Source organism: Fusarium pseudograminearum, chromosome 1 (assembly GCF_000303195.2).
Source record: "Fusarium pseudograminearum CS3096 chromosome 1, whole genome shotgun sequence".
NCBI lineage: Eukaryota > Fungi > Ascomycota > Sordariomycetes > Hypocreales > Nectriaceae > Fusarium > Fusarium pseudograminearum.
The window spans coordinates 9,202,879-9,228,025 of NC_031951.1; the positions used below are offsets into that span (position 1 = coordinate 9,202,879).

A 25,147-nucleotide genomic window follows, 5' to 3' on the forward strand; every position below is an offset into this window, starting at 1 on the left:
GTATAGAGTGTACCGCCACAACAAGGACTCACAAGGCTGGAGAGCTAAGCAATTCAAGTGATGGAGCTTCCGTTGCAGACAGAAGAATGCAGAATAGGAAGGAAATAGGTCAACTCACACGATCCTGGTAAACTAGACCCTACAGCCTGGGATATGGTCAGGGAGGGTGACGATATCCTTTTCAGCTCCTCGGATCAAGGACTCAATACGTGAGGAGGGGTCCAACGCAGGGTTGGGCCAAGGAATCAGAGAGTATAGTAGATAACGAGAATATGATAGTAGACGACAACTGATGCCAAACAGCTTGAAGAGCTCGGTTTGCTGCAATGCTGAAAGAAATGAAGGGGACAAATAGAGAGAGGAGTAACCAGGCGAGTGGGGTTCTGGTGTTCTGATCCCCGCCTCCTGGTCAAAGACAAGAACAACGATGAAGAGTAACTGAAGATGGATAGGTACGTTGAGGATGTAATATATGCGGATGTTGAGTCTGTATAGAGAGGACTAGAGTACACAAGGCGAGGGGGCAAATGCAGGTGAAGAGGAAGATGGGACGGAAGGAAAGATGATGTTTCTTGCCTGGCGGCGTTGGTAGCTTGGGTAAGGCGAGAGAGGAAAGCAGCTCTTTGCTTTCCTGGTTGAACACTGACCAACGGAATGGAGAGAAGTGGGGATAAGGGAGCTGCGAGGTGGTTGCCGTCAGGGAAGCTTTCTAGAAAGATGCGCACGGGCCAGGAAAGGGCACGAGCTGCACGGGCGCTTGTTCCACAGACACTTCCGCTGCTCTTCGGTGCAGCTCCCGGACTGGGAAATCGAAGCTTTCTGAGCAGTGTATGTACTGTGTATGATATACTGTATCGTGTATCGTCCCAGCGCTATGGTGTAGCACGACATCCCTCGTCTTGGCGCAGATCAGCATTTCTCTCTTTGACCTATTCCTCGCCTGGGACGTAGATACATAGTCTGGTGGGCTGCAATTCATCTGGAAATGTACAAGATGAGTTAGTAAACAGTTGATCTGGCTAATGTTAGTCAGGACTCTCAAGCTGCTAGCGGACGCCTCTAATTCCCGGAAGCAGAATCACCCAAAGCAACATAGATGCGCAAAGGAACTCAAGACTCCGCTCAGTTCATATTTCTACTCTCTGGTATGTACGGATAATTAATGCAGTAGTGCAAAGACGATAGATCTTCCCGGCCGCTTTCCGACTTTCGGTATCTGTTGGTGGATGGGTGGAACAGGGCAACTGGGAAAGCGAAGCAAACAATCTTGCTCACGACAAAGACTTGGATGTTGCTATTTCCATTTGCTCAACATTGGTCAAATTGGATAGCGCAAGGCAAATCTTTTGATCATAGCATGTGCTTTGCAAGGCGGCCACTCGCTTGGGTAGCAAGTGGCTACAGTACAAGAGGCTTGCAGATGGTTTGATAGTTGACACTCCAAGCCCAGTTCTTCTTCAGCCGTCTTGTTCCATAGCTCCCATTCCGATGCGTTCGTTAACTTACCAGGCCCAACATGAAGCCTGTTTCATGGCAGGCCACAGTTCACCTACTCACACGTTTCTGCGTTCATGCTTCTTGAAGGATTACAAGAGAGGCAAATCCAGGAAGCAGTCACTCAACCTGTTGACATGACGATAAGCATTGTTCGATCCGGGGTCTTTTGCGCAACTATATAACCTTCGTAGTCGACATGTCCACCCAAACCCCCATTGGTACTGAGCAGCTTCTGCCATCAGAGCTGCACGGGTATCGTTCCTGCAATGACAAAGTACAGCAAAAATCCTCCTCATCCCCATTCCATTCCATTCCATTCCCTCTAGTGCACGGCAAAGGTTTCATTCCTCGTTCCAAGCATGCCAAGAGGGAACAATGCCCATCCCTCAACAGCAATAGAAATACATATAAAAGGCATCAGAGCCTATGACAAAGCCACGACCAAATAGCAAAGCAGGGTAAAAATAAAAATAAAAACAATCCAAAACCCTTGCGCCAAAGATAAAGCCGTCCGATTGATAAGCATTCGCTGTGTCCTCGAATTCGGGTCGCGCACCATCAATGCGAACTGCTGTCTTGTATCGTGGCTGTGTTTGTCCAACGCCGGCTCCTTGCACGCCTTGCTTATCCTAATCGTACTTGCCTAGTAATCTTTTTATCATCTCCGCCTCGCGATACCATTACGGTATCTTCACAGACGGGTAACTTCTCCTGGCTTGAATAAGCGGCTGACCCCTTGCTTCAACTCAGTCTTGGTGCAGTATAAATATGTTCTGTGACGGCCGAGCTGGCCATGCAGTCAGTCTCGCCATTCTTAGCTTCAGCACTGTTGCTGCAATTATAATCTTGAAGTTCATCAAGGTACATGTCAGGACGCAGCAAGGCATGAATCCAAGACGTTGTCTAGCATATCGGTGTCCTGGTTGTCTGCGCCTTCCCACCAGGTCTCCGTGTCGATATCCATAGAGTCGGAGTGTCCATTTTGCAGTTCATAGACATGTCCTCCATTCACGTCCAAGCCATGCCTCTCGTGAGCATGACCCTGAGGTGCTTGGCCATGGGCCCAGGTGTAGTCGTCCCAGTTCTCCAGCTCGCCTTCCCGATAGCCGTGAGTAACCTGGGTGATCAATATAGGAAACTGTGCCATCCCTGAATCGGCCATTTCTAATGAAAGGCGAAGATCAGACATGCCCAGGGGACCTCTTTCGCTGGCGGCCCGCGACTCGATCGGCAAAAGCCCACCCTTATCCCGCGTGATCTCACCTCGCATCGCAGCTTCTTCTTCGTATTCCAATTGTCGCTTGTACTTGTGCGTCTGAATCCAAGTTGTTCCGACGCCAAACCCTGCGCTGCCTGTATCGCCAGGGCCGTTGCTCCTCGTACGGCTGAATACTTGGGTAAGGACTTCTTTGATGAAGGTTTCCGCAGCCACAGACATGAACTGAGGAGCATCGCCAGTGTGGCCATTGACAAGTCCTGCCTCGTAGCAAGAGGGAAGCATTCGGCCGGATATCATGTTGATGTCGGGAAATTCGCCAGATTCGATTGCCAATGGTTGTGCATGTCGTTTTCGAATCTCGATTTCGAAGTCTAGCCCTCATGTTAGGACCTCCACACAATGAACATACGTCACTGCAATACATACTCATGTTGTTGATGCCTCCTACTGTAGGGGTGGCATCTGAAACTGCGACTGTAGAAGGCTTGCGGTGGCTGTCTGCAAACACATTCGATATGCTCTCGTGCGGATCCCACTTTCTACCTGTCAGCGATTGAAATAGAGATGACCTGGAAATACCAACATCATTTTGTACCAGATCCTTGATGCGCCGCCGATCCCTTGTTGGCAATTGCATAACATCTCCCTTCAGCCTCCGCTCTGCAGCATCGCCTGATACTGGCTTGGTTCCTGTCGTCGCTGCAGGCTTATCGTTGGCGCTGACCCAAGGCGCCAGCCCTTGGTCGGGCATTTCTCGAGTGACATTTCCATAGATCGCAGCGATGAGGTTATTGTGCAAGTGGTCTTTGTCGCCTGGGCCTGCGAGAATGGGGTCTATTCGCTCCGAGTATTCGGCTTGATTGAGGCGTCCTGGTAATATATGAGCATGCGCAAGCATAGATAGTATATGTGATGGTGTATACCTATTAGGAACTCGCTGGTTGATTCCTTATATATTGCCCATTTCTCATTGCCAATAGCGGCTTTGAGTGCAGTATACAGCGGTTCCAGATCGATTCGGGCGGGAATGATTTGGCTGGACTTTGCGATCTTTGGCGCACCAGGTAAAGAGCCTGCAAGAGTCTTGTTGGATAGAATAGGAGTCGAGAGGCTGACGGATGGACGGCTCAAAGCCGCGGGGTCGATGTCTGGCATCTTGATAGGAGTCGAATAGGCGACAGCGTCGCGTGCGGCAGAGTAGCGCGGCGCGACGTGGAGAAAAGACGCATGAGTTGTATAAAACGAATGGGTGCTTTAACGCGATCACAGTATAGGTATTAAATTGATGAGAAAAGCATATTGTGGCGTTTAAATTGATGGTCGACTTCTGCCGCTGTGGACGTGAGGTTCAAGGTGAACGGAGGGTTTCGAGTGTAGTTGGGTTTTGCCGCGAAGCATGCCTGGTCATGGAGAACATGGGCGCAATGCTTAAGTACTGTCTACCTGCAAAACTCCGGCGCTGTGCTGAACTTTGAAAGTACCCACCACTTCTTGGCCTCTGGAAGGACACTAAAACAATCCGCCCTGCAGCAGCAACACTACTAACCCACCACCACCACCAACTCCTACAGTCGCGTCTGGCGCGTCTGAGTCTGGGTATCTACATCTAATCAACCCAAGACTACTAAACCATCTATAAGCAAAAGTTAACCCTACACAAAGTCGATCATCAACTGGGTCGAGGCACTGAACTGGCACCCAATTTCTCCCTCCACAACAGTTCCTGCCTGCTTCTATAGTCGCAAACAGTTTGCGACGATGCCGTCATGGCACCCGATCGCATCACCAACGCTATTGACAGTTTGATAGCCCACATTGTACCCAGTGATCCCAATGATCCTGATGAAGTTGCACAAGAGCGCCATGATACCTGCTTTGAGATTGTCAAGTCCATACTAGACAGGTATGCATCTCGGTCTACCAAAGACCTGTCGGTTGATACATCAAAATTAACTATTCGCGGCTCAGTCCAGCCTCCCCCGCTATTTCTTCCGATGTCAACCATGCCTCCGATCTTATAAAACGAAAGCTTATACAGAGCAATCCTACGCAAGCCCTTCGCTTCTCTAACCTATATACACGACTACTATCACTGCCAGTGTTGGAGCACAAATGGGCAATACTATACCTTCTCTACCAGCTCGCTGATTCTCCAGACCCCAACGAGCCCCTCCCGTTAAGCCCTGTAAAGCCATCGGCGCCCAACTACAGAGATGCCATCAATCGTGACGCCATCAAACGGCAAGGCCGAGAACGTGCCACCAAGACGTCTAGGTTCGAGGATGAACAGTTCAAGGAGGCATTTCAGCCAGACGGGCTCAAGAAATTTCCACCGAAGGAGAGCAAACAGCCGAGTAGAGAAGGGGAACCATGCCCCGAGCCACCAAAAAGAGATGTCTCATTGAAATCAACACTGTTGGCGAATAACTATTCAGAAATAGAACCTCCAGAGTCCGTCATTCTTAGAGATTTGCCATTCACTTTGCAAGGACTCTCATCTACTACACTTCCCTTCTCGAAATCAGACATCATCAAATTACCATCAACGCTTCCATTACCAATTGTTTCCCTGCTTCATACTCTAGCGGAGCCGTCATTGCTCTATCGCGGCCTCGACGGCTTTTGCAAGACTCCTGCCAAAGGCCTACTTGGTCAAAGCCTGAGAGCAGCCATTCACGGGGAACTCAAATCTTACTTGAGTTTGATTGCGACACTCGAAAGTCAAATTCGAAGAGCTCTTGCGTCGCTCGATGATGATGCACCAAGAGAAGGGATTGGAAAAGCCGGAGTCACACTCAAGCGGTGTGTAGTGTGGACTCGCGAAGCAACAATGGGCCTCAGGCTCATGAGTCTAATAGCTGAAGAATCGGAGAAAAAGAGAGGCGGGCAGCTTGTGTCTCTAATCCACAGCTTCTCATCTTCTCATGGGGATCCCGTTGTTGCTGCTTTTGCTGAAAGGCTTCTGACAAGTTTTACACGGCCCTTTTACGACATTCTACGACACTGGATATATGATGGTGAACTATCTGATCCCTTTCAGGAATTCTTCGTTAGAGAGCAGTCTCCCAACAAAGACACAACCAAGGCTAAGGGCGCAGGTAACGTTTGGGAAGACAAGTATGAAATCGACACAGACATGATTCCCAGCATCATCACCCAGGATTTTGCCCAGAAGGTTTTCTTGATCGGGAAGTCTCTCAACTTCATCAGACATAGCTGCGGTGATGCTATGTGGGTGGAGGACTATTCCAAGGCTGCTTCGAAGGAGTTGAGATACGGCGATACAGCCACCCTAGAAGCGTGGATCGACGAGGCACACAAGACCACCATGAAACGCCTGATCGACCTGATGGCCAACAAGTTCCACCTGTTCAAGCATCTCCAGGCGTTGAAGAACTATATTCTATTAGGCCAAGGAGATTTCATCGCCCTCTTAATGGAATCTCTAGCTGCTAATCTTGATCGCCCCGCTGGCGCACAGTACAGGCACACGCTGACGGCCCAACTGGAACATGCTATCCGAGGATCAAACGCCCAATACGATTCTCCTGAAGTTCTACGCAGACTCGATGCACGTATGCTGCAGCTGTCACACGGTGACATTGGCTGGGACTGTTTCACTCTTGAATACAAGATTGATGCACCAGTCGATGTCGTCGTGACAGAATGGGGCAACAGGCAATACCTCAAAGTATTTAATTTCCTCTGGCGTATCAAGCGAGTTGAATTTGCCGTGCTATCAACCTGGCGGAAATGCATGACGGGTGCCCGTGGTGTCCTACAGAATTCGGATCCTGCAGTCTCGCAGGCGTGGAAATCCACACGAGGTGTCCTCGCCGAGATGATTCACTTCGTGGGCCAGCTGCAGTACTACATTCTGTTCGAGGTTATCGAGTCATCGTGGGGCGAACTTCAGAAGCGAATCCACAAGGAAGACTGTACGCTGGACGACCTTATCAAGGCACACACCCGGTATCTCAACGACATCACCCACAAAGGTCTCCTCGGAGCTAAGCGACGTACGCATAGCTCTGACGAAGATGACCGTACGACATACATGATGCAGCTTGGCGAGATTCTTCGCTTCATGCTCAACTACCGAGACTCGGTTGATGGACTTTATAGTTGGAGTGTATCAGATTTCACACAGCGCCAGGAGGCTGATGTGCGAATCACTACACGACATACGGACGATCATGACGGCCTCGATACCCCAACAGCAGGCTCTGGTGCTGTCACATCCGAGTTCCCAGTACTTCAAGAGCGCCTACGACACCTGGGTGCATCGTTCCGAACTCGCGTTCAGATTCTCCTTGGCGATCTGGCATATCAACCTGATGTTGATATGCGATTCCTGGGTGTGGCAATGAACTTCAACGATGTTTATCAGCCAACACGAAGAAAATCCAAGGCGGCCCCGGGCACGGCTGCAACGACAAGAAGTGTTTCGACGAATAGGGGTTGAATAGTGTATTAGCTAGCGCTGGGCGTGGCTTATAGACGTCCAAGGACACGTTGGACGTATGATGTAAGGGCCATATTTGTCTATGAGGATGAAGGTCAATAGAAATATTTCTTCCGCCCATTTTGAGTCACTGCTTTCATCGTTGTTTCGCTTTTGGTCGCGAACTGAGCCCCCACAAAGTCAGTGTACTGACATGATTCTATCACGTGGGGTTCTCCTATCAAGATTTAATAACTATAACAACGTGTAAGACAAGACATACCGAATATAATTGAGACAACCAACATGCCAACTTGCTATTCAAAAGGGAACGTCACGGGATGTAGACAAGTACAGAAAGTCGTTCTGCCGCGCCGTTTACCCTAGAGGACCAATTTACCATGATAGGGTACAACTTGATTGCCAGGCTCAATCGTTTTTGCTTTCATGAAGGTTCATGTACGGATACTTCAACACAGCTAAAACAACCCGTCAAGCCATAACGATTGAACAGTAATTCTAGTTTACACTACTAAAGAGTTAGTCAACGACGTGTTATGACTTATAAGTAGGGTTCCTACTCGATTCACAGACTAATGCTACAGACAAAACCCGCTACATATACCTCATCAATAATACAATTACTCTCACATGCACCGCAATGTCACCTTCAATCATGGAGCGGCATGGCCATTCTGAATTGGTTTAATATATCCGTATCAGCAGTTGAATCGTTGGGCATGTCTCCAAGTTCAACTGAACAAGGTGACCTGGCTAGCCTGGGCTTGAAACATTCTCACAATTGTCTTGGGCACCCTGAAAACACGTAATCGATAGCAACTACGTCAATAGTTGCCAAGACTTTGAATTCGCTGTGTTGGATCAGCTGAAGTGTGATCTCCAAGCTGTGACAGTGAGATTATGGGAACGCTCAAGACTATGCGATCGATGCCTTATTCCTGTTCTTGGAAAATTTCCCCAGGAAGAAGACGTAAGGAGCCAAAACTGGCCTGTAGTGTGACTTGATAAATTTGATGTCAAATAATTGGTCTTTGGCAGATATGGGATTTTCTCGTTGTGATATAGCCGTTGACCACACAAACCTGGTATGGCGTCAGTTGACTCGCAAGCCACTTATGAATATCAGCTTCAGACTACGGGTATTTACAGGGTGGTCATCAGCCATCTGGCAAGGGAGCGCGTAGATGCAAGCGCTGTCGTTTTGTGCTACGTGGCAACTTCAATGCCTAATCATTGTGAGTTGTGATGAGTAGCTGAGCAGGTCTTCAGTGTCTAGGTATTGCATGGCATGGTTGTAAAAGCCACGGTTCATCAAACCCGTTGCCCGGCTCATCGAAAGCATGTACTGCAACCACAATAGCTGTACAGGCAGACATACTGGTAATCACTCGACTGCAGTGTCTCTCAATGTCCCACCTAGTTATCGGACACTCATGTTGAAATCAGATGAAGATAGAGCAAGGATGAGATTCGTGGCGAATCCATATAGGATAAAACCCAAGCCACTTATCGTGTTCTGTCGTCGGGTCATGGAAACCGGTAGAAGTGCAGAATGACAACTCAGAGACGAGGCTGTTGTTTGAAACCAGAGGGAATGATGGCTGGGCCATGTTACAGATAAAGGATTCCGATTCAGTATGAGCGCTACTGACAGCAATGGACGTGATAAGGTGGTGTAAGTATCCCGTAGTAAATATCAGCCACACGTCCAAAAGGAACGAGGCTCAGTCTTTGATGTTTCGGTTTCCCTTCTAGACATGCAATGCATACTGATAAAAAAGAAAGAAAGAAAGAAAGACAAATGTACGATTTTGGTTTCAAATACTGTCTCACCGCACCTGTTGTTGCTGGAGACCCAAGGACAGTTGCTTTGCTTGATGTGTGGTGAAAATATTGCCCAGGGCGTAATTACCCTGTTTCGCGATTTATCGGTTGACGTCTCCCTAGTTAACAGGCAGTTTATTTGTCGTACATGTGTACTCTGTATCTGTACCAGTATTCCAGTGCCAGTCATTTACCACGAGACATGCCTTGTCAGGGGTGCTTTGATATGTTGACAAACTCCCGGGGGAAAGAACACGAGCTCGACTATCTCTCATCGTCTCATGTTGGTATGGAGACCAGAGACCCCCGTGCAGCAAATAAACTTTCGCTTCATGTCTGCATCGGGCTCAAACTCAAGGTTCGTTGCATGGATTGAGCGTATAGGCGAGTCTCCGCGAAACAAGCGAATTTCTAGAAGATACGGAGTATGCGAGTCAGACTGACGTTTCACCCCCATCATGACTGTAACTACGCTGCATCGAGCCCGCAATGTCCGATTCATGGTCTGTATACGGTGCTTGACGGGCTCTTTTGTTGAGATTATCTCTCGGAGCTTATATAGGCCCAAGCTTGGTGTGATTTCCGTGTGCCGCGAAATGATTTTCTGTGTTAGCCTACACAGGACTACTTGACCGTATTCTCCGCCAGGATTGCTTGCCTTTATGCTTCCTTCTTTTTTATCTCTTCCGTGTTTGCTCCTTTCATGCTATTTTCTTTCCCTATTGACCCGAATGGCGACGTGTCAGATGGAAGATACCATACTCTTGCGGGGAGTGCAGGAGTACATTGTGCATATGTTCAATGGTTGAAATTCTTCCAATGATATTGGTGTGATTTGGTAAATTTGTAGCCCAAACAGTTATTGGTGGTTTTGGACCTGACTAGATAAGGCAATTAGTCAGTTCTCCATTCTATGTACATAGGTACATAGTAGGTAGTCACAGTCACACCTCTGCATATATGCTTCTTTTAGTTGGGATGACTTGACGACCGCGAATGGGTTGTTGATGTCCGGGAGTCCATTTGTCTTCTTTTCTGGACCGGGGTAAAGGTACATGCCCAGAATAGTACCTACCTAGGTTAGTACTTGGAAATCAAGTACTGTACCTGCTTCACTAGCACCGACGCCAAGATATGCCTCCCGCCCTGTTCCCCAGGTTTTCCTGTCTTTTGTCGTCTCACCTTGCAGGCCGCTACCGCTGCCTCCGCTTGAGCAGGCTCGCTCTGTCAATGCCGTTGATACCGGCGTATCTTGATGCAAAGCCCTTGTTTGCCCTATCTTTGGGATGCACTTGAGTTGGTCAGTCCAACTCAGGCCAGTCCAATTCAGGTTCCGGTTGGGCTGGCCTGGGCTGGGCAGGTCTTACCGTACCTAGATAGGTAGGTAAGAAAGAATGGATGGATGGATGGCGGCTCATCTCATCTCCCTCCTTTAAATACCTAACATGAGATCCCTCCCTTTATCAAGACCATTCCTCCCTTCCATTTCCCCGGAATTCAGCTTGTACCCACGATTTTCTTCTCTAACTGCCTACCTATACCTTATCTCTGGCTGCGGCTGTAAAGGTTTATAACTTCAGATCATTCTGGCTGTTGAACTATCCTTTCCACATTGAACTCGCTTTCTTAACTCGGCCCGAATAATATAATCGAGTTCTTCTCTCCACTGTCGCGTCTTCGCATCTACGACTTTGGATTCGTACTACGTTTGTCTCCATTCTGTCCCCACAGTTTACACGCAAGCCGCTCTGTTTCTATTCTTGTATGTATTGGACCTCTACTTGTATATATGGTTGCTTCACCCCAGCCCATATGTCCTTTTGGTCTCTCGAACAAACAGCTTACCGATCTTCAGTTTTTCTATAAACAGCAAAAATGCCCGCTTCTCACTCTTCATCAATCCAGGCTTCGCCTCGCCACATGAGGCTGGTCACTTCACAAGATCTCCTCCACACCAGCATAAACGCAACTCTCTCGACAAAGACGGACCGCCCTTCAACTCCGGTGCACCACATCCAAGAAGATGATTATGGTGTTCCGGCACCTCCTCCTCCCAGCCCAGTCAGCTTCAGACCCGAGCACTGGGCCACGCCGAACCGCCGCTGAGATGCAAGTCTTGGTGACAATGACACTACACGGCATCAGAGACAACTCGTTACTCATAAGCCTCACACCACAACTCAAATAAGCGGCGGGTTGGGCGAGAACGACATTGATCTGAAATACTTTCCTTTCTGTTTTTCTTTTGGCGTTATTATAATTTCACAGTAGCGCTCTGGAGTCTGGGTCACTAGCAGGGTAAATCAAATAATGGGTGTCAAGGGCGTATGGGTTTGACGCGGGGACAGGCAAAAGTTTATTGTCAGGTGTTGTTCGAGTTTGGGATCGTGGATACTTGCAGATGCCGTGGTTTTGCTGGAGGTCTGTGATAAAAATTGCCGACACCAGTGTATAGTAGTACTCTTGTTAAAGTTCTGGAGCATTTTATAAACCCCAGTCTACCTAGGATCAGGATGAATACGACATACAATCTTATATACCGTGGAAACACCAGCTAGTCTGTGAGATATCGTTGATACTTGGGCAAGCAAGACACAAAGAAATTTTAATTAACGTTTGACTTATATCCAATAACTTTCCAGTCTCTAGAATGAGAAACTTGGAGGTGTTTCGAGAAACCCCCCTTAAGCGTCATGTATGCAGTATGATAATAGCTCTTGCGAGGCCCCTATCGCCTGGTAAATGTATCTTGAATTTTTGGCTAGTTGAGTTGTCGGTCCTGTACTGGGCTCACTCTGCGATGATGCTCCGTATCGATCAAGTCGACCTTGTATGGGTACCTAGAAACAAGTACAAAACCCTTTCCGCAACACCAAATGCAAGTGATTGTCATTCGGGAAGCACGGATGGCACTGCAAAAACCAGCAAATTCGTCTTACACCGAGGGCGGAGGCAAAGGCGAAATCCCTAATTGGGAGGCAGACAGCTAGACCGCCATTCCATGTCTTAAGATGGCTTGAGGGGAAGCTCACCATGCATCCTTAGAGGGTTCAGCAAAGTGTTGCCACGAAAATGAGTATCCTTGTCCCCAAAAAGAGTGATTGGCTGATGCGTACGGAGTGTGTGTTTTCCGATCCATTGGTAAGGCATCGTCACAATAGAAATGTGGATTTTACTAGATTCAGGCAACGGGAGCCGAGCAGAAGAGAAACTTTGTGCAACTTGGCTAAAAACCACCGTCGTTACGTATAAGTCATGGCTTAACCCGCCGTATCCTATCAACACTCAATTTAGGCTTTTATATCAGAGCTACCTTGGCAAGGGAAGTCATTGCGAAAGACCCCATGCAGTAAGCAGGAATGACCAATCGATTTTCAAGAGCCCGCTATTCTACAAACCTTGCGTTGACAGAGACGAAGTAAATAACAGCATAGAACCAAAGCATAATGTTTGTAGTCTTCAATGTTGATGACCACCCCGCAAGCGTGCCTGACAAGCCAATAAGAAGATACGCGTGATGCGACGCAAAGAAAGACAATTGCATGGGCTTTGAGAGGGAACAAGCCACATTGCGACGTTGCTAAAAAGGAATGGTAGTGCTAGAGTGACATCACGATAAAATTAATAAATTAACCGTCATATTGGTACTGTACCCGTCGCGACTAACGGTACCTACCTCAATACTAACCTATGAGGCGAGGCGAGGTGGGCTCGTGCACCACTTTCACTTTAACTTGAGCCGCGAACATGGGCGTCACTCTACGCGATTTAGACGCGCCGAGACGCGTCGGGCCGCGTCGTGTATCCTCGCGTTCCCCTTGACGACGAACACATACCTTCTTCTTTTTTTTACGGGGATGGATGTCTCCTTCTCAGACATGTTTGACACTTTCCTGGCGAGTCTAATAAGTCTTCATCGCAACTTCCACGTTTGTTGTTTATTTGCCTAATCAATAACTTCGCGACTTCCTCACTTTTACAACACGGTTTTCACTGTCCCAGTTTCCTCACTTGTGCCTTCCATTCCCCATACTTCCGCGCTCCTGCTCTGAACAGAACCACAGTCGTTCAATATGCCTCGAGCGACCAGGCGCGCCCAGGTTGCACCTGCTGTCGGCCAATCTATCGCTAGCTTTGCTCGCGTATCAAAAATTCATACTCCTGCCGATGCTGCCAAGAAAGTCATCGCCGAAACCCATTCAACAGGAATCACCAGGAAACGAAAAGCGACTGCAGGCGAACAAGACGATCATCCCAGGACCAAAGCTCGAACCTCCTCATTCGCTCCCAGTAGCGAAGATGAGCTTTCTACGCCAGCAAAACACTCACTCCGAGGCAAGGAGTCAGTAATCAGCTCAATCACAAAAGTTACGCCAGTGTCAAAAGGCAAGCGAACAGCCAAGACAATCCCTTCGAGGAGCAAGACTGCTCACAAGCCTGTCGGCTCTACACCCCTTTCCGAAAGCAAGCGACAAGGGAAAACAGTACAGACCAAGCTTGATGGCGTTTTTAAGAAGCTGAGCAAACCCGGGGCGGATAAGGATGCTTTGCCTGCACATCTCGCTGAGCTCATCGACATACACAAAGCCTTTGTCAAGACCATCATGATCCAACTTGCTCACAACGGAAACAACTCCCCTATCGACATGCGCTCGCTCGCTCCTCACATCTCCCAATCCTGGGGGAAACGCCAGGTCACTATCGAGGACATTCGTCGATGCATCGCCATTCAAAGTTCAGCCAGGCACGATACTCATTCGCCATTCATGATCACAGACTATGGGCGAGGAAAGATCTGCGTCGAACGCTCTTCTGCTGATACGGCACCTATTAACGAAGAACGGTTATTAAGGCAGTTTGGCATCAACCTACGGGCTTTGGGCACCGAACGCTCTGTTGATGATATGGATATCGACCTCCCATTGAATAGTCTTTCGTTGGACGAGCTCCCCCAGGTGGACATCAAGAATATGGGCAATGGAATAAACGCAAGCCCTCTTCTCGATAGAGGACAACGTGCGCTCTCGGAGCTTAAGAATAGTGTCGCGACAAAGCAGCACGAAAAAGCAGCAAAACAAACTGCCGTGTCCAACAACCCTCTCCTTAATCCAGATGGGACTAAGATGAGCCTCCTGGACAGGCTTCGGCTAAAACAGCTGACCAAAGCCAATGAGCCACTACCTCCTTCAGGACCCGAGCTCCAGCGTCGTGCAGCTCTCAACCGTGTTGGCGATGTCGCAGCGACTATTTCTATGTTGACATTGTGCAACCCAATGTCACTACCACGGCAAGCTTTTACAATGGCAGTGATTCTTGAGAAACTCAAGGATTCTCTCCGAATGCCAGTATCCAAAGAGGAGGGTGCAGCTTGCGTGCGGTTGATTGCAAGCGAAGTCGCGCCGGAGTGGCTACGTGTTGTCACTATCGGAGGCAGAGAAAACGTAGTTGTTCAGCGCAACAACCAACCTGTTGACCGAGTATTACAAGATCGTGTACAGAAGCTATTGGCCTGAGAAGGATGACCGAGGAAAGGAGTTTTGTATTAATAATACCCAGTGCAGGAAAGGCTTGTCTTTTTGTCAGTCAGAATCGTGCATTTACACACGCATTGGAAGGAGTTGGCGTTGTAGGACCGGGCAGCCAACTAGGCGCCGAACATTCATATTTGTCCATAGAAACGCAAAAGTAATTAGATAAACATATTCAAACAAACCCTGTGACTCTTCTGTGCTTTGTAACAGTGATTATTCATGTTGGTAAAACGATAAGAGGTTGACTGGTCGGTCCTCGATGGTCCGATGGTTCGGCCGGCAACCCGAAAAGAGTGGATTCCGGCGACGGTGATCGGAAGCACCGTTCCGACTCTGTAGACCGCATCCTAAGAACTTATTCGTCCGGGTTATTCCCGTACAAAACCATGTCAGGATTGGATCATTTGTGCACAAGTTTCTGGCAAGCGACGGTTTGAAACGCCAGAGGAAGTTGTCTATCCGCATAAACACGGATGTTGATTGCCGGTATTGGTGAATAAGGAGAGTGGGAGTGGGTTCTGGAGACACTACGATCCATGGATCCGGGAGTGATTGATCAATTCAAGCTAGGATATAGTCAAGGAATGGAGGAGGGGAATTCCGAAGATCGGTAATGGCTTTGCTAGGATGCGATTGTAAAATTTTCATAAACAAACTGATGATATGCTTGCTGCTTTGCTCAAGACATCAAGACATCCTCTCGGTCGTCAATATTCTGCATGCCATTGTATGCACTACCTGTCAAGAGACCAATTCGCTCTATAAGGAGTCAGAAATGAAAGTCGACATTACTCCAAGACATCAACGTTGATCCAAGAACACTCAAAAGAAGCTACAATGAAGACATCACTAACAGATTCGCATGACGAAGCATCGTCGATCTCATCAGCCATTGGCGATACAGAAGCCTCACTACAGATCATGGCATCGAACCCGAACCAAGCTACAGAAACAATCAATCGAGCAACGTCACACATCTCTGGTCCCGATGCTTTCGAGCCAGCTGCCACGATAGAGACTCCAGAAGGCGATGAGCCTTACCGGGAGGCTGGTGACGAGATCTTTGACAAGGTGTCTCGAGGACGAAAGATAGCTATAGTTACAGTCTTGTCGTTTGGGGCGTTTCTATCGCCCATATCGAGTACATCCGTGTTGGCAGCAACACCAGAGGTTGCGGCAACCTACAACACGTCCGGAAGTATCATCAATCTGAGCAACGCAGCATATATGATTGTCATGGCCTTGTCTCCTTTGTTCTGGGGCCCCATGAGTCAAGTCTATGGAAGACGTATTGTAAGCACTGCCCATGCTGTTCCAAATAGGTCAAGGCCATCGGACCATCATGGTTTATTGATATGCCCTCATTATTCATAGTATTGATACATGCTAACCCACAATGTAGGTAGCTTTATACTCGTCAGCCATGTTCTTCCTACTGAGTTTGGCAACCGCACTGGCTCCAAACCTCGCGTCGTTCATTGTCTTCCGAGCCGCTTCCGCGTTCGGTGGAACGGCGTTTATCCTTATTGGCCCAGCATGTATTGGGTAGGTCAATCCCGTCTCTTCTCTTTTTCGTGTCAGCTGCGAGGTCTTTTCAGAGTGGTTGTCGTCTCCGCAAGACTGTAGGTTATCTTCTGTGTGTCGACACGAGCCTATACCCATCATTCTCCGAACAAGATATATACTGTTGTTATGAACTCGGATAGCAGAAGCAGGCTCTCCTGTTAACACAAACCCGTAACCATGCTCAAGATATGATACTGACTCTTGATAGTGATATCTACCGCCCTACAGAGCGTGGTGCAGCCATGGGTTGGTTTCTAACCGGAACCCTTGTTGGTCCTGCCTTTGGGCCGTTCGTAGGTGGTATCGTAGTAACGTATTCGTCCTGGAGAAGCATATTTTGGTTACAGACAGCACTGGCTGCAGCTGGATTTCTGGGCGTCTATTTCGTTGTGACCGAAACAGCCCACCACCTCAAGATTGATGATCTGAAAACTCTTTCGGGCAAGAAGAGGGCACTTACAATCCTGAGCATGATCAGCCCGATGCGAGTACTGCGGCTGTTCCAGTATCCCAATATTGCCTTGGTGGCTGGCGGCAGCGCATCCTTGACATGGAACATGTACAGCCTTCTAACACCGATTCGATACGTGTTGAACCCACGTTTCAAACTCGAGTCGCCGCTGCTCTCGGGTCTCTTTTACCTGGCGCCAGGCTTCGGTTATCTGGCTGGAACATTTGTGGGGGGTCATTGGGCGGACTACACTGTGAGGCGATGGATCAAGAAGCGTGGCGTTCGTGTTCCTGAGGACCGACTTCGATCTACGGTACCTTTTATGGGTGCAATAATCCCGGGAAGCATGCTGGTCTATGGCTGGACTGTGGACCAAGAGGCTGGAGGTATCCCGGTTCCTGTCATTGCCATGTTTGTACAGGGCGTTGCGCAGTTGTTTTGTTTCCCGTCGTACAACACGTACTGTCTCGATGTGATGCCCGGACAAGGAGCTGAAGTGGCCGCAACAAATTTCTTTGCAAGATACCTGGTCGGATGCGTAGCTTCAGCGGTAGTTCTACCAGCTATCGAGGCAGTCGGTATTGGATGGTTTTCCACCATATCAGCAGCGTACTTGATAGTCTCAGCTCTAGCGACCATGGCTGCAATTCGATGGGGAAAGTGCTGGAGAGAAAGAAGAGAGGCCAAGCTTGAGATTTCAGGGGAGAAATAGGTCAATCTTAGATGGCTCATAGGACAGAACAACATGCAAGTACTTAACACTGGTCGATATAAGTGCGTCCGAGTATCGGGCCTGGCGCAGCGCTTTGAGAGGAGTTGTCCAGAACAGCAAAACCGAGACATTGGGCCCGAGACATGTCATGAAGGCGCAATTGGTCAAAATCGATCTTCTACAAGACAAAGCAATCAAGTTTTGCCGAACTTTAGGAATGCAAGAGTGCCAACAGCTAGATGGCGAGACGCTTGACTGAAGTATGAGTATCGAGGTTCATATTGTGCTAGCGAGTTAGAAACAAACACTTTTGATCAACTGCATTTACCAATAACCGTTCTGATCTTGTATATGAGATAAAGGCGAAAAAGAAGCTATATAAATGAATCTCATCGTTAATATGGAGTATAAATAGAATCGGTTACCCCAGGTTTAGACGAAACTGGTCTTGTGCCACTGTACGGATACAGAGTACTGTATCCATCTTCCACTGCCAAATGTCATCAATGGATCGAGGGATTACCATTTTTGTGGCGTCCTCAGAAGGGGAATGGTGTAATGTGCAGTCATGAGATAACGCAGCGCTACTTCAGTCGTACTAACTTGTGATTAGGCTTAGGATTAGGCTTAGTAAGGTTACACGTTAGCTCCAACGTCCGCTTGTTGGTTGTTGGCCGACAGAATACGAGACGATGCGATAAAGAGCAATAGGCCGAGTCTCCGATTTAAAGATACTCGTCGAGACGTGTTACCCAGGTAGTCACGGTAACACTGCACTGTACGTCTGGAACTTCCAATGGATTCCGGGCCGGGGATCAAACAATCAAACTCATTCTGAGCAATTAATTGAGATGGGAAAAGGCTCCGAAATTAACATGAAATTGTTTATGTAGATTAGAGGCATGCACTTGCAGATGTAAATGCAGGGCTGGGCAACTGGGTTGGCACTCGGCAGGGGGGCAGGCATGCATTTCATTTTGTCAGCATTGGATTGGACTGAATCACTGCTAGACCCGCTTCTGTTGAAATGACCTCGAGCATCTTTGGAGATTGCTTTTTCAGAATAATGCACTCAACTAGTATCAATCGGGATGAGGGCTTACTCTACAAACTGTCAGACTCAGATCTAAAAGATTGAGAATACATAAAATCAGTCCTGAGCTATTACCACAAATACTGAGCAGATCGAGTCTGCGAATACTACCTACTTATCTTATAAATCGTGGTGGATATGGGTGGTAAATTAGATGCACAGTAGCAGTAGTATATTAACCCCCGAATAGACTCAGCTCGACGAGTCTACGAATACGATTAAACGCATCATCATTCTGTTTGTCGTGGATCAGGCATGTCCTATTCTAGGTTTAAACCAGCCTCCACTGCCAGTTCAACGACGCGTTGCACAGTTGAAACACGAGAAACGGGTATATTTCCATCATCAATAAAAGGGTCCTGTCGTGGAGCATATACACTATATCTCCAACAGCAGTATACGTATAACCCGTTGATCAGACCTAGGTGTCCAAGTCACAGCCGTTCCATCATCATGCGGCAACAGAAAAGCCAGTTAGTGACACGATGTTACAACGACTGACAGATATCTACTCCGTACTCTGTACATACATCACAACCTGATTCATAAATCATCCATTTCAGCCAGACGCAAAAGAGAAAAAAACCCGAGCTGACAGGGCTGGCTGCAGAATTGGCTCGCTTTCTTCCTTGGCTTACTTGCACTAGAACGTCTAAGTTCGTGTCAGTAGGTGAGCAGCCCTTGGCAATCTCGCCGTTAAAAACGGGCCCATGTTTGGTGAGAAGCCGCCTGAGACGAAGTGCTATCTACATGGCATTGTTTGTCAACATCATTTCACTTGTCTTTGTGTTCACGCATCGTGCTACATGTGGCGTTGAGGTTGAAGTCTTTTTCTCTCTTCTTTTCCTGATGCCGGGTTGAAAGCTTGGCTCAGAAGCACGTAACGGACGAGTCTTGAGTACCTGCTACGTTGTATGTGCTAAACTTAGATCAAGATACCCAGCTACGGATAGCACCTAGGCCAATTGCTTGATTCATAATAGCGAAATCTAGCCTAGGCAAAGCCGATAGTGGGGGGTCAATGTCACTATGTATTCTTGAAAGTTGACAAGGTCAATCAATCTTGGCATTTGGATGATAATTGAGTCTCCTGCCTCGCATCAGATCGCATCACATCGGATCAGGATGCAGGGCTTCTACAGCTACGGTTACAGGATAAAGGATTAGTCTATATCTCCAACCAATTCTCCGTCATCAATGCCCACAATCATGAACCATCTGAGGAATAATTGGAGTAGGCGGTAGGGTCAAGAGGACGCGTGGCGGGAAGACCCTCTCCCTCACCCTTATCCTCCTACAGAAGGGGGGCGTGGCCGGATTCAGGCCGGGGTTTGCTTTGCTTTGCTTCGCTTGGCCAAGATAGACGGACTCGACTCTGGAGATGGTTTCGAGATGGTATGCCAGTTTGGGGGTCACTTCAGCCGCTTATTTGTCCCCTATGCATTTTGCTGGCAATTTTGTCATCTCCGATTTGACTCCAGATTCGCAGTTCGTCTTTTTCGGAAACGTCGTGACGAGATGAGTGAGAACAAGCATAAAAGAGGTGGGCCACTTTGAAGGTTTGTTTGCCAATCACACATGCCCAGTGTCGATTAAGTTCCAAGCCATGTGCTTTTGGTCGCTCGTCTGTTCAGAGGTTAACGAGCTGATAGCATGGTATCAATGAAGTGATCGTAGCAGTGGCATAAACGGCGGTAACCGCCAGACACTTACGAATCTCATACTCAGCACCATGTAATGTTGCAGAGAAGAGCCGCAGTGTTGCATTGTATTGCTACGTGCCGTGACGATTGATATGCGAACGAACCCATGAATTTGATACTCAATTGTCGATCAGGAGTTACAGGACGCGCAACCACAGCCGGCTGCAGGCATGGTGATGTTTGAAGCCTCGAGCTCCATCATGAAGCGTGCCAAACTTGAGCCACGGCTAGCGAAGCCTCTCCCTTCTCTAACAATAGGGGCGGACTGACCCTCGCTCGAAGACCCACGGCACGGGCCCAATGACCCATCGCCCTTGAAGGCCCTGGTGCGCTTTCTGGCCGTTTTGATTGGGGTGCGAGTGACAAAACTGCTTGCTGGGTTATGGCGCAACGACAGGGGAGGCAATGCTTGCGTCAAGGCTTATTATAGCTGGTAAAGATTGTCAGCGCCATCGTCCTCGTCAAATCTACCGCACAGTACAGACTTCGCAGTGTACATACGACGGTTTGTGACGCATTGCCTGGATGGTAGAGTAGGAGAAAACGTTGCAAAGAGCGACACCCTGATTGTGATGGCACCGCCAGAACCTTTCTTGTTGATTGTTGATTGTTGACAGCTACCTACATGCAGTTCTAGGACCTACCTCTAGGTAACGGGCTATTGATTGACTGAGATGTCAGATCAGCGGGGGTTCAGCCAGGTTCGAATTCCCGACCAATTGAAACTGATAAAACCCCGATGGCTTCAGAAGTTCTAACGTTGGTTGGATATGAGATTCGAATGGCGTTTCTAATTGGAAGTTGACCTCCACCTTTCCTGCCCCCGGGCAACGCTGTCTCAGCAAACGTTGAGGAAGCAAGACCCAGTCGTTGGGTTCTCTCGGCAATTTCTGGTGCAAAAAAGAAGGCGAGGGTTGTGTTCAGAAACCTTTTCTTACCATATAGGGAAGACCCGGGGGACCCATTTCCCAAAGCTTGAATGGATCTCTGTTCCAGTCTGAATTCTTAGATGTTGTGCAAATGCCTGACCTTGACCCAAGATCCCTTGTTAGCGAAAGACTTGGCTTTGCACGCACAAGCTTCCCTTCCCTGCATGAGCTTGGTTTCGGACTGCAGATGAAGGACACATTGCTCACTTCGGATTTTACTCTACCAAACATCAACATCACTTACCTACGGACCAGCTCCTTGGATCATACAATTAGCACTCGATACCCGCAAAATGCACATCTGAGCGGCCTGCAAGAGCAGAACACTGCCACAGACAGGCTTATTTGAACCCCTATGTGATACCAAGCACTGCCATCCATGTCGTCTAAAGATATCGGACACTGTAGCGCACTCTGCGCCGTGCTGTACGGTATGGTGTTGTGCGTTGCTTTTCTACATAGATATTATGCCTCCCGGGCTCTCCGAGCTACAGCTAAGGTTACTGGCTGCCCAGGTGATAAGCCGCCACCAAATGCAGGCCTAAATTATCTAGAGAAGAAGGGAATGGTTAGGAGAGGGAAACGCTAACTACTGTTGCGGCATTGATTAATGAGCTTTGGAATCGCACAGTACATCTTCAGCCCAGATTCCAGCCTATCCATTGGATGAATCTCACCTCAACTTGAAGTCACCTATCACGGCTTGGTACTCTGAATTGCCCAGTTACAGGCAGGCAGGTACCTACCAGCCCCAACTTACTGTAGGTCCCATAATTGTACTTTCCGTTCCCTCCTGGTCCCGTTAGCGGGCTCCGTAGCGGGCCCCTCCCCCTAAGTACATTTGTCCTCTGCTGCACTGTTCTTTCCTCCCTTGTCCCCCTATCGCCCTCTGCAAGGTCCTAGCCCAGGATACCGTAGTTGGTAGTAACCCCTTGTCCCTCCCGTGTCCATAATCCCAATCCCCTGCGCTGGCCTCTCCTCTCCTGGTCTGGTTTGGTCTGTCTTCGCTTTTTTTTCTCCCTCCTATCTCTTCTTGGTTCAACTTCTTTTCTCTTATTTTCCCCCCCTCCTTTCTCTTCCCCCTCGTCAACGCCTTCCGCTCTTCGCTCGGTCTGTTCATCGCTCTCCTCGACGACGCCCTCTGCTTCGCTTCTTATCGCAAAGTCGTCAAGCACCGGGACTCCGTGTTGCTTCAAGCTTTTGCGTGTTGCGCCGTGCGATTGTGCTGTTCAGCCGCCTCATCTCCTTTTCATCTAGTTACCTCCGTCTCGTGACGAGGTAGCATTGTTCGTCCGCCTAACTTACGCTCCTACTTGGACAACATCTTTCGTCGACCTTCCTTGTAGGATATCTCGACGACTGCCAGTCGCTACTTTCAATTGATTTTCCGGCCAGATCCGCCTGTACCTGTAACTTGTTCAACGAATCCTTCGATGTCGGCCGGCTCCACTACGACTTTCGCTCCGTATCTACGATAATTTTTGCAACCACCTGTCTCGCCTATATCTATACATTGCAAGCATCTGCCGCACAAACCCCTGCGACTCGACAAATCATCGGCCTAAGCGTGCCAGACTCTTAAGCCTAGTATGCAGCGGCGCCATTCAGTCACCATGGCCGCCCGCAACAACAACAATAATTCGCGAGGCCCCTCGGGCAGGAAAATTGATCCTCTTCTCCCCTACTCCATCATCTCTGAAAAGACCAAGAAGCCAAGACTTAGGATCCGGTCGTTCTTGGGTCCATGCCATGCCCGGCGAGTCTTCACCTGGCTTCTGGGTGTAGCCTTCCTCATCACTCTGATTTTTGTCAAGTCAAGGAGCTCTGGCTACAGTGTTGGAAAGATGAGCGGCACCAAGACTCAACAACCTATAGCGACAGCTACTGTCGTGAACACCCAGGGCGAGACTGTTGTCATGCTCACTGGTGACATGGATGGTGACGGAAAGCTCGAAACCGTACCGGAGAACGAGTATGTTACCGCCGACGAAAAGAAGGAAGTTGCTGCGCAGCTTGAAAAAATGCCTTGGTTGAGATTCCCTCAGTACGTTCACACGTTTCGTTATCTTGTTCTCTGTTGCTAACTCCACCTCTAGCCTCGACGGTTATTTTCACGGTCTCCGAACCATCGTTAGCAAGGCCAACTTGATTACGGAATACCCCAACATCACTGACAAGGCTCCTCTGCCTTCTCCTGCCATGAACGATCACGTGCCCAAGCCTCAAAAGTACATCCCTTATGATCATGATAGCGATGTCAAGACTTGCTACCTCGACGCCAAGAAGACGGTCCCCGCCCCGGATCTGTATGCTTTCAACGGTGTTCCCCAGCATATGCCTGATCCCGCGATTGGCTCCTACAAGCTGCTGGGCATTCGAGACGATGTTTGCTTCGACCGCTTCAGCCGATACGGACCTTACGGCCTGGGCTATAGCAGAGCCCAAGGTGGTCTGGATACCGGTCTTGACACTGAGGCATCTGGAAACGAGGCAGTTTGGGCAGAAACTGGCAAAATCAACTACATCGACGTGAACTGGGCTGATGCTCAGGAAGATTGTTACAAGGCCAACAAGCATCGTTTTAAGCAGGTCAACGCTGATACCGGCGAGCTCTCGGAAACCAGCAACAAGAAAGGACGCATCGCTGTCGTTGTCCGTACATACACTGGCTTCAAGTGGACTGAACTTGCTGTCCTTAACTTCCGTGCCCTTATCAGCGAGCTTTCGCTGCGATCGGGCGGTGAATATCAAGTTCATTTCCTGATGCAGGTACGAAACATCGACGAGCCCATCTGGTCAGACAAGTGGACTGTACAGCGCATCATCAACGACAACGTTCCCGCCGAGTTTCGAGGTCTAGTTTCACTTTGGAGCGAGCCTCAAATGAGACTCATGTACCCCGGTCGATTCGGGGAGACGATTGAAAACCCCAGTGGCGCCGATATTCACGGTATCTACCGAAGCGCCCATTTCCCACTCCAGGTTTTCGCCATGCAGCACCCCGAATATGAGCACTACTGGAACTGGGAGATGGATATGAGATACCTCGGCAGTTACTACGAGTTCTTTGACCGTCTTGGTAAGTGGGCTAAGGAGCAGCCGCGAACCCTTCTCTGGGAGCGCAGCGCTCGTTACTACATTCCCCCTTACCACGGAACCTGGGAGAACTTTTCTCAGACTGTTCAACATGACACGCTGGCGTCTGGCCGCGCTCCCATTTTTGGTCCTCTGTCCTTCGAAGGCAAGGAACAACTACGACACGATGAATGGGGTCAATCCATGATGCCTGCTTCATGTAGTTCTGATGCTCCTGATCGTTCCAAGTGTGGCGTTGGTGAGGACGCTGATATCATCACCCTCAACCCTCTGTTCGATACTGAGCAATCCGGCTGGGTTTTCTCAGATGACGCTACCGGATACAAGGCTCCTCCTCCTCGACGATGCGCCATCATCACCGCTTCTCGTCTTAGTCGCCGTCTTTTAATGTCGATGCACGAGGAAGTCTGGCGATACCACCACACCATGTTCTCGGAGATGTTCCCACCTACCGTTGCGTTTCACCATGGTATGAAGGGAGTGTATGCCCCGCATCCTATCTTCCTGGACCGGGCCTGGTACCCCTTTAGCGAAATCGATGCTGCCTTCAACGCTGGTCGTGACCACTCAACATCTGGCCCCGGCAGTCCCTTTGACCAGCTCAACGAACACAACCACAAGGGCACCAGCTGGTATTTTAACAGCGAGTTTGCCGGTCTCTTGTGGCGCAGGTGGTTAGGCTATGCCCAGCTTGACGGTCGTGGCAAGCATGGTGGCCGTGCCAACGAAGGACATGAGCGAGGTGGCAAGACGGAAGAGATGAAAGACAGCAGCAGCGGACGCTTATGTCTGCGTGGTATGCTGGTGCACCCCATCAAGTTTGAGCATCCTTCAGAGAAGCCTTAAGCTGAGGGGCGCAGAATAAGAGTCCTTCACTCGTCGCCGACATGAGCAAGGCGACGCTATTTGTCCATCCTCGACCAGCGCACACGACAGACATCACCACGCACATATGCATTTGCAGGAGCATTTGTACAAATATACCCACGACTATTACTGAATGGCAAGACATCCGATTCCCAACACCACGATGAGAAGGGTGATGACGCGAATTCTATGCA

General features: G+C 48.9%; 6 protein-coding genes across 6 annotated transcripts, besides 2 other annotated features; 5 read left to right on the forward strand and 1 right to left on the reverse strand.

Annotated features, from left to right (window-relative positions):
* The first annotated feature begins 1,795 nt into the window (after positions 1-1,795).
* Positions 1,796-1,817: a microsatellite.
* Positions 1,818-2,365: 548 nt separating this feature from the next.
* On the reverse strand, positions 2,366-3,871 carry FPSE_03087 (uncharacterized protein; the record flags this gene model as incomplete). The annotated part of the gene is made up of 4 exons (XM_009256206.1): positions 2,366-3,087; positions 3,143-3,251; positions 3,300-3,586; positions 3,640-3,871. The coding sequence occupies 4 exons, from the start codon at positions 3,869-3,871 to the stop codon at positions 2,366-2,368; spliced, it is 1,350 nt and encodes a 449-aa protein (XP_009254481.1).
* Positions 3,872-4,482: 611 nt separating this feature from the next.
* On the forward strand, positions 4,483-7,181 carry FPSE_03088 (uncharacterized protein; the record flags this gene model as incomplete). The annotated part of the gene is made up of 2 exons (XM_009256207.1): positions 4,483-4,619; positions 4,685-7,181. 2 exons carry the CDS (start codon positions 4,483-4,485, stop codon positions 7,179-7,181), a joined length of 2,634 nt encoding a protein of 877 aa, XP_009254482.1.
* A 1,774-nt stretch (positions 7,182-8,955) lies between these two features.
* Positions 8,956-8,979: a microsatellite.
* Positions 8,980-10,880: 1,901 nt separating this feature from the next.
* FPSE_03089 (uncharacterized protein) lies at positions 10,881-11,111 on the forward strand (the record flags this gene model as incomplete). The annotated part of the gene is made up of 1 exon (XM_009256208.1): positions 10,881-11,111. One exon carries the CDS (start codon positions 10,881-10,883, stop codon positions 11,109-11,111), a length of 231 nt encoding a protein of 76 aa, XP_009254483.1.
* Positions 11,112-13,078: 1,967 nt separating this feature from the next.
* FPSE_03090 (uncharacterized protein) lies at positions 13,079-14,518 on the forward strand (the record flags this gene model as incomplete). The annotated part of the gene is made up of 1 exon (XM_009256209.1): positions 13,079-14,518. One exon carries the CDS (start codon positions 13,079-13,081, stop codon positions 14,516-14,518), a length of 1,440 nt encoding a protein of 479 aa, XP_009254484.1.
* An 855-nt stretch (positions 14,519-15,373) lies between these two features.
* Positions 15,374-17,265, forward strand: FPSE_03091 (uncharacterized protein; the record flags this gene model as incomplete). Its single annotated transcript, XM_009256210.1, has 3 exons — positions 15,374-15,829; positions 15,939-16,081; positions 16,311-17,265. The coding sequence occupies 3 exons, from the start codon at positions 15,374-15,376 to the stop codon at positions 17,263-17,265; spliced, it is 1,554 nt and encodes a 517-aa protein (XP_009254485.1).
* A 5,338-nt stretch (positions 17,266-22,603) lies between these two features.
* FPSE_03092 (uncharacterized protein) lies at positions 22,604-24,932 on the forward strand (the record flags this gene model as incomplete). The annotated part of the gene is made up of 2 exons (XM_009256211.1): positions 22,604-23,034; positions 23,087-24,932. 2 exons carry the CDS (start codon positions 22,604-22,606, stop codon positions 24,930-24,932), a joined length of 2,277 nt encoding a protein of 758 aa, XP_009254486.1.
* Positions 24,933-25,147: the final 215 nt, after the last annotated feature.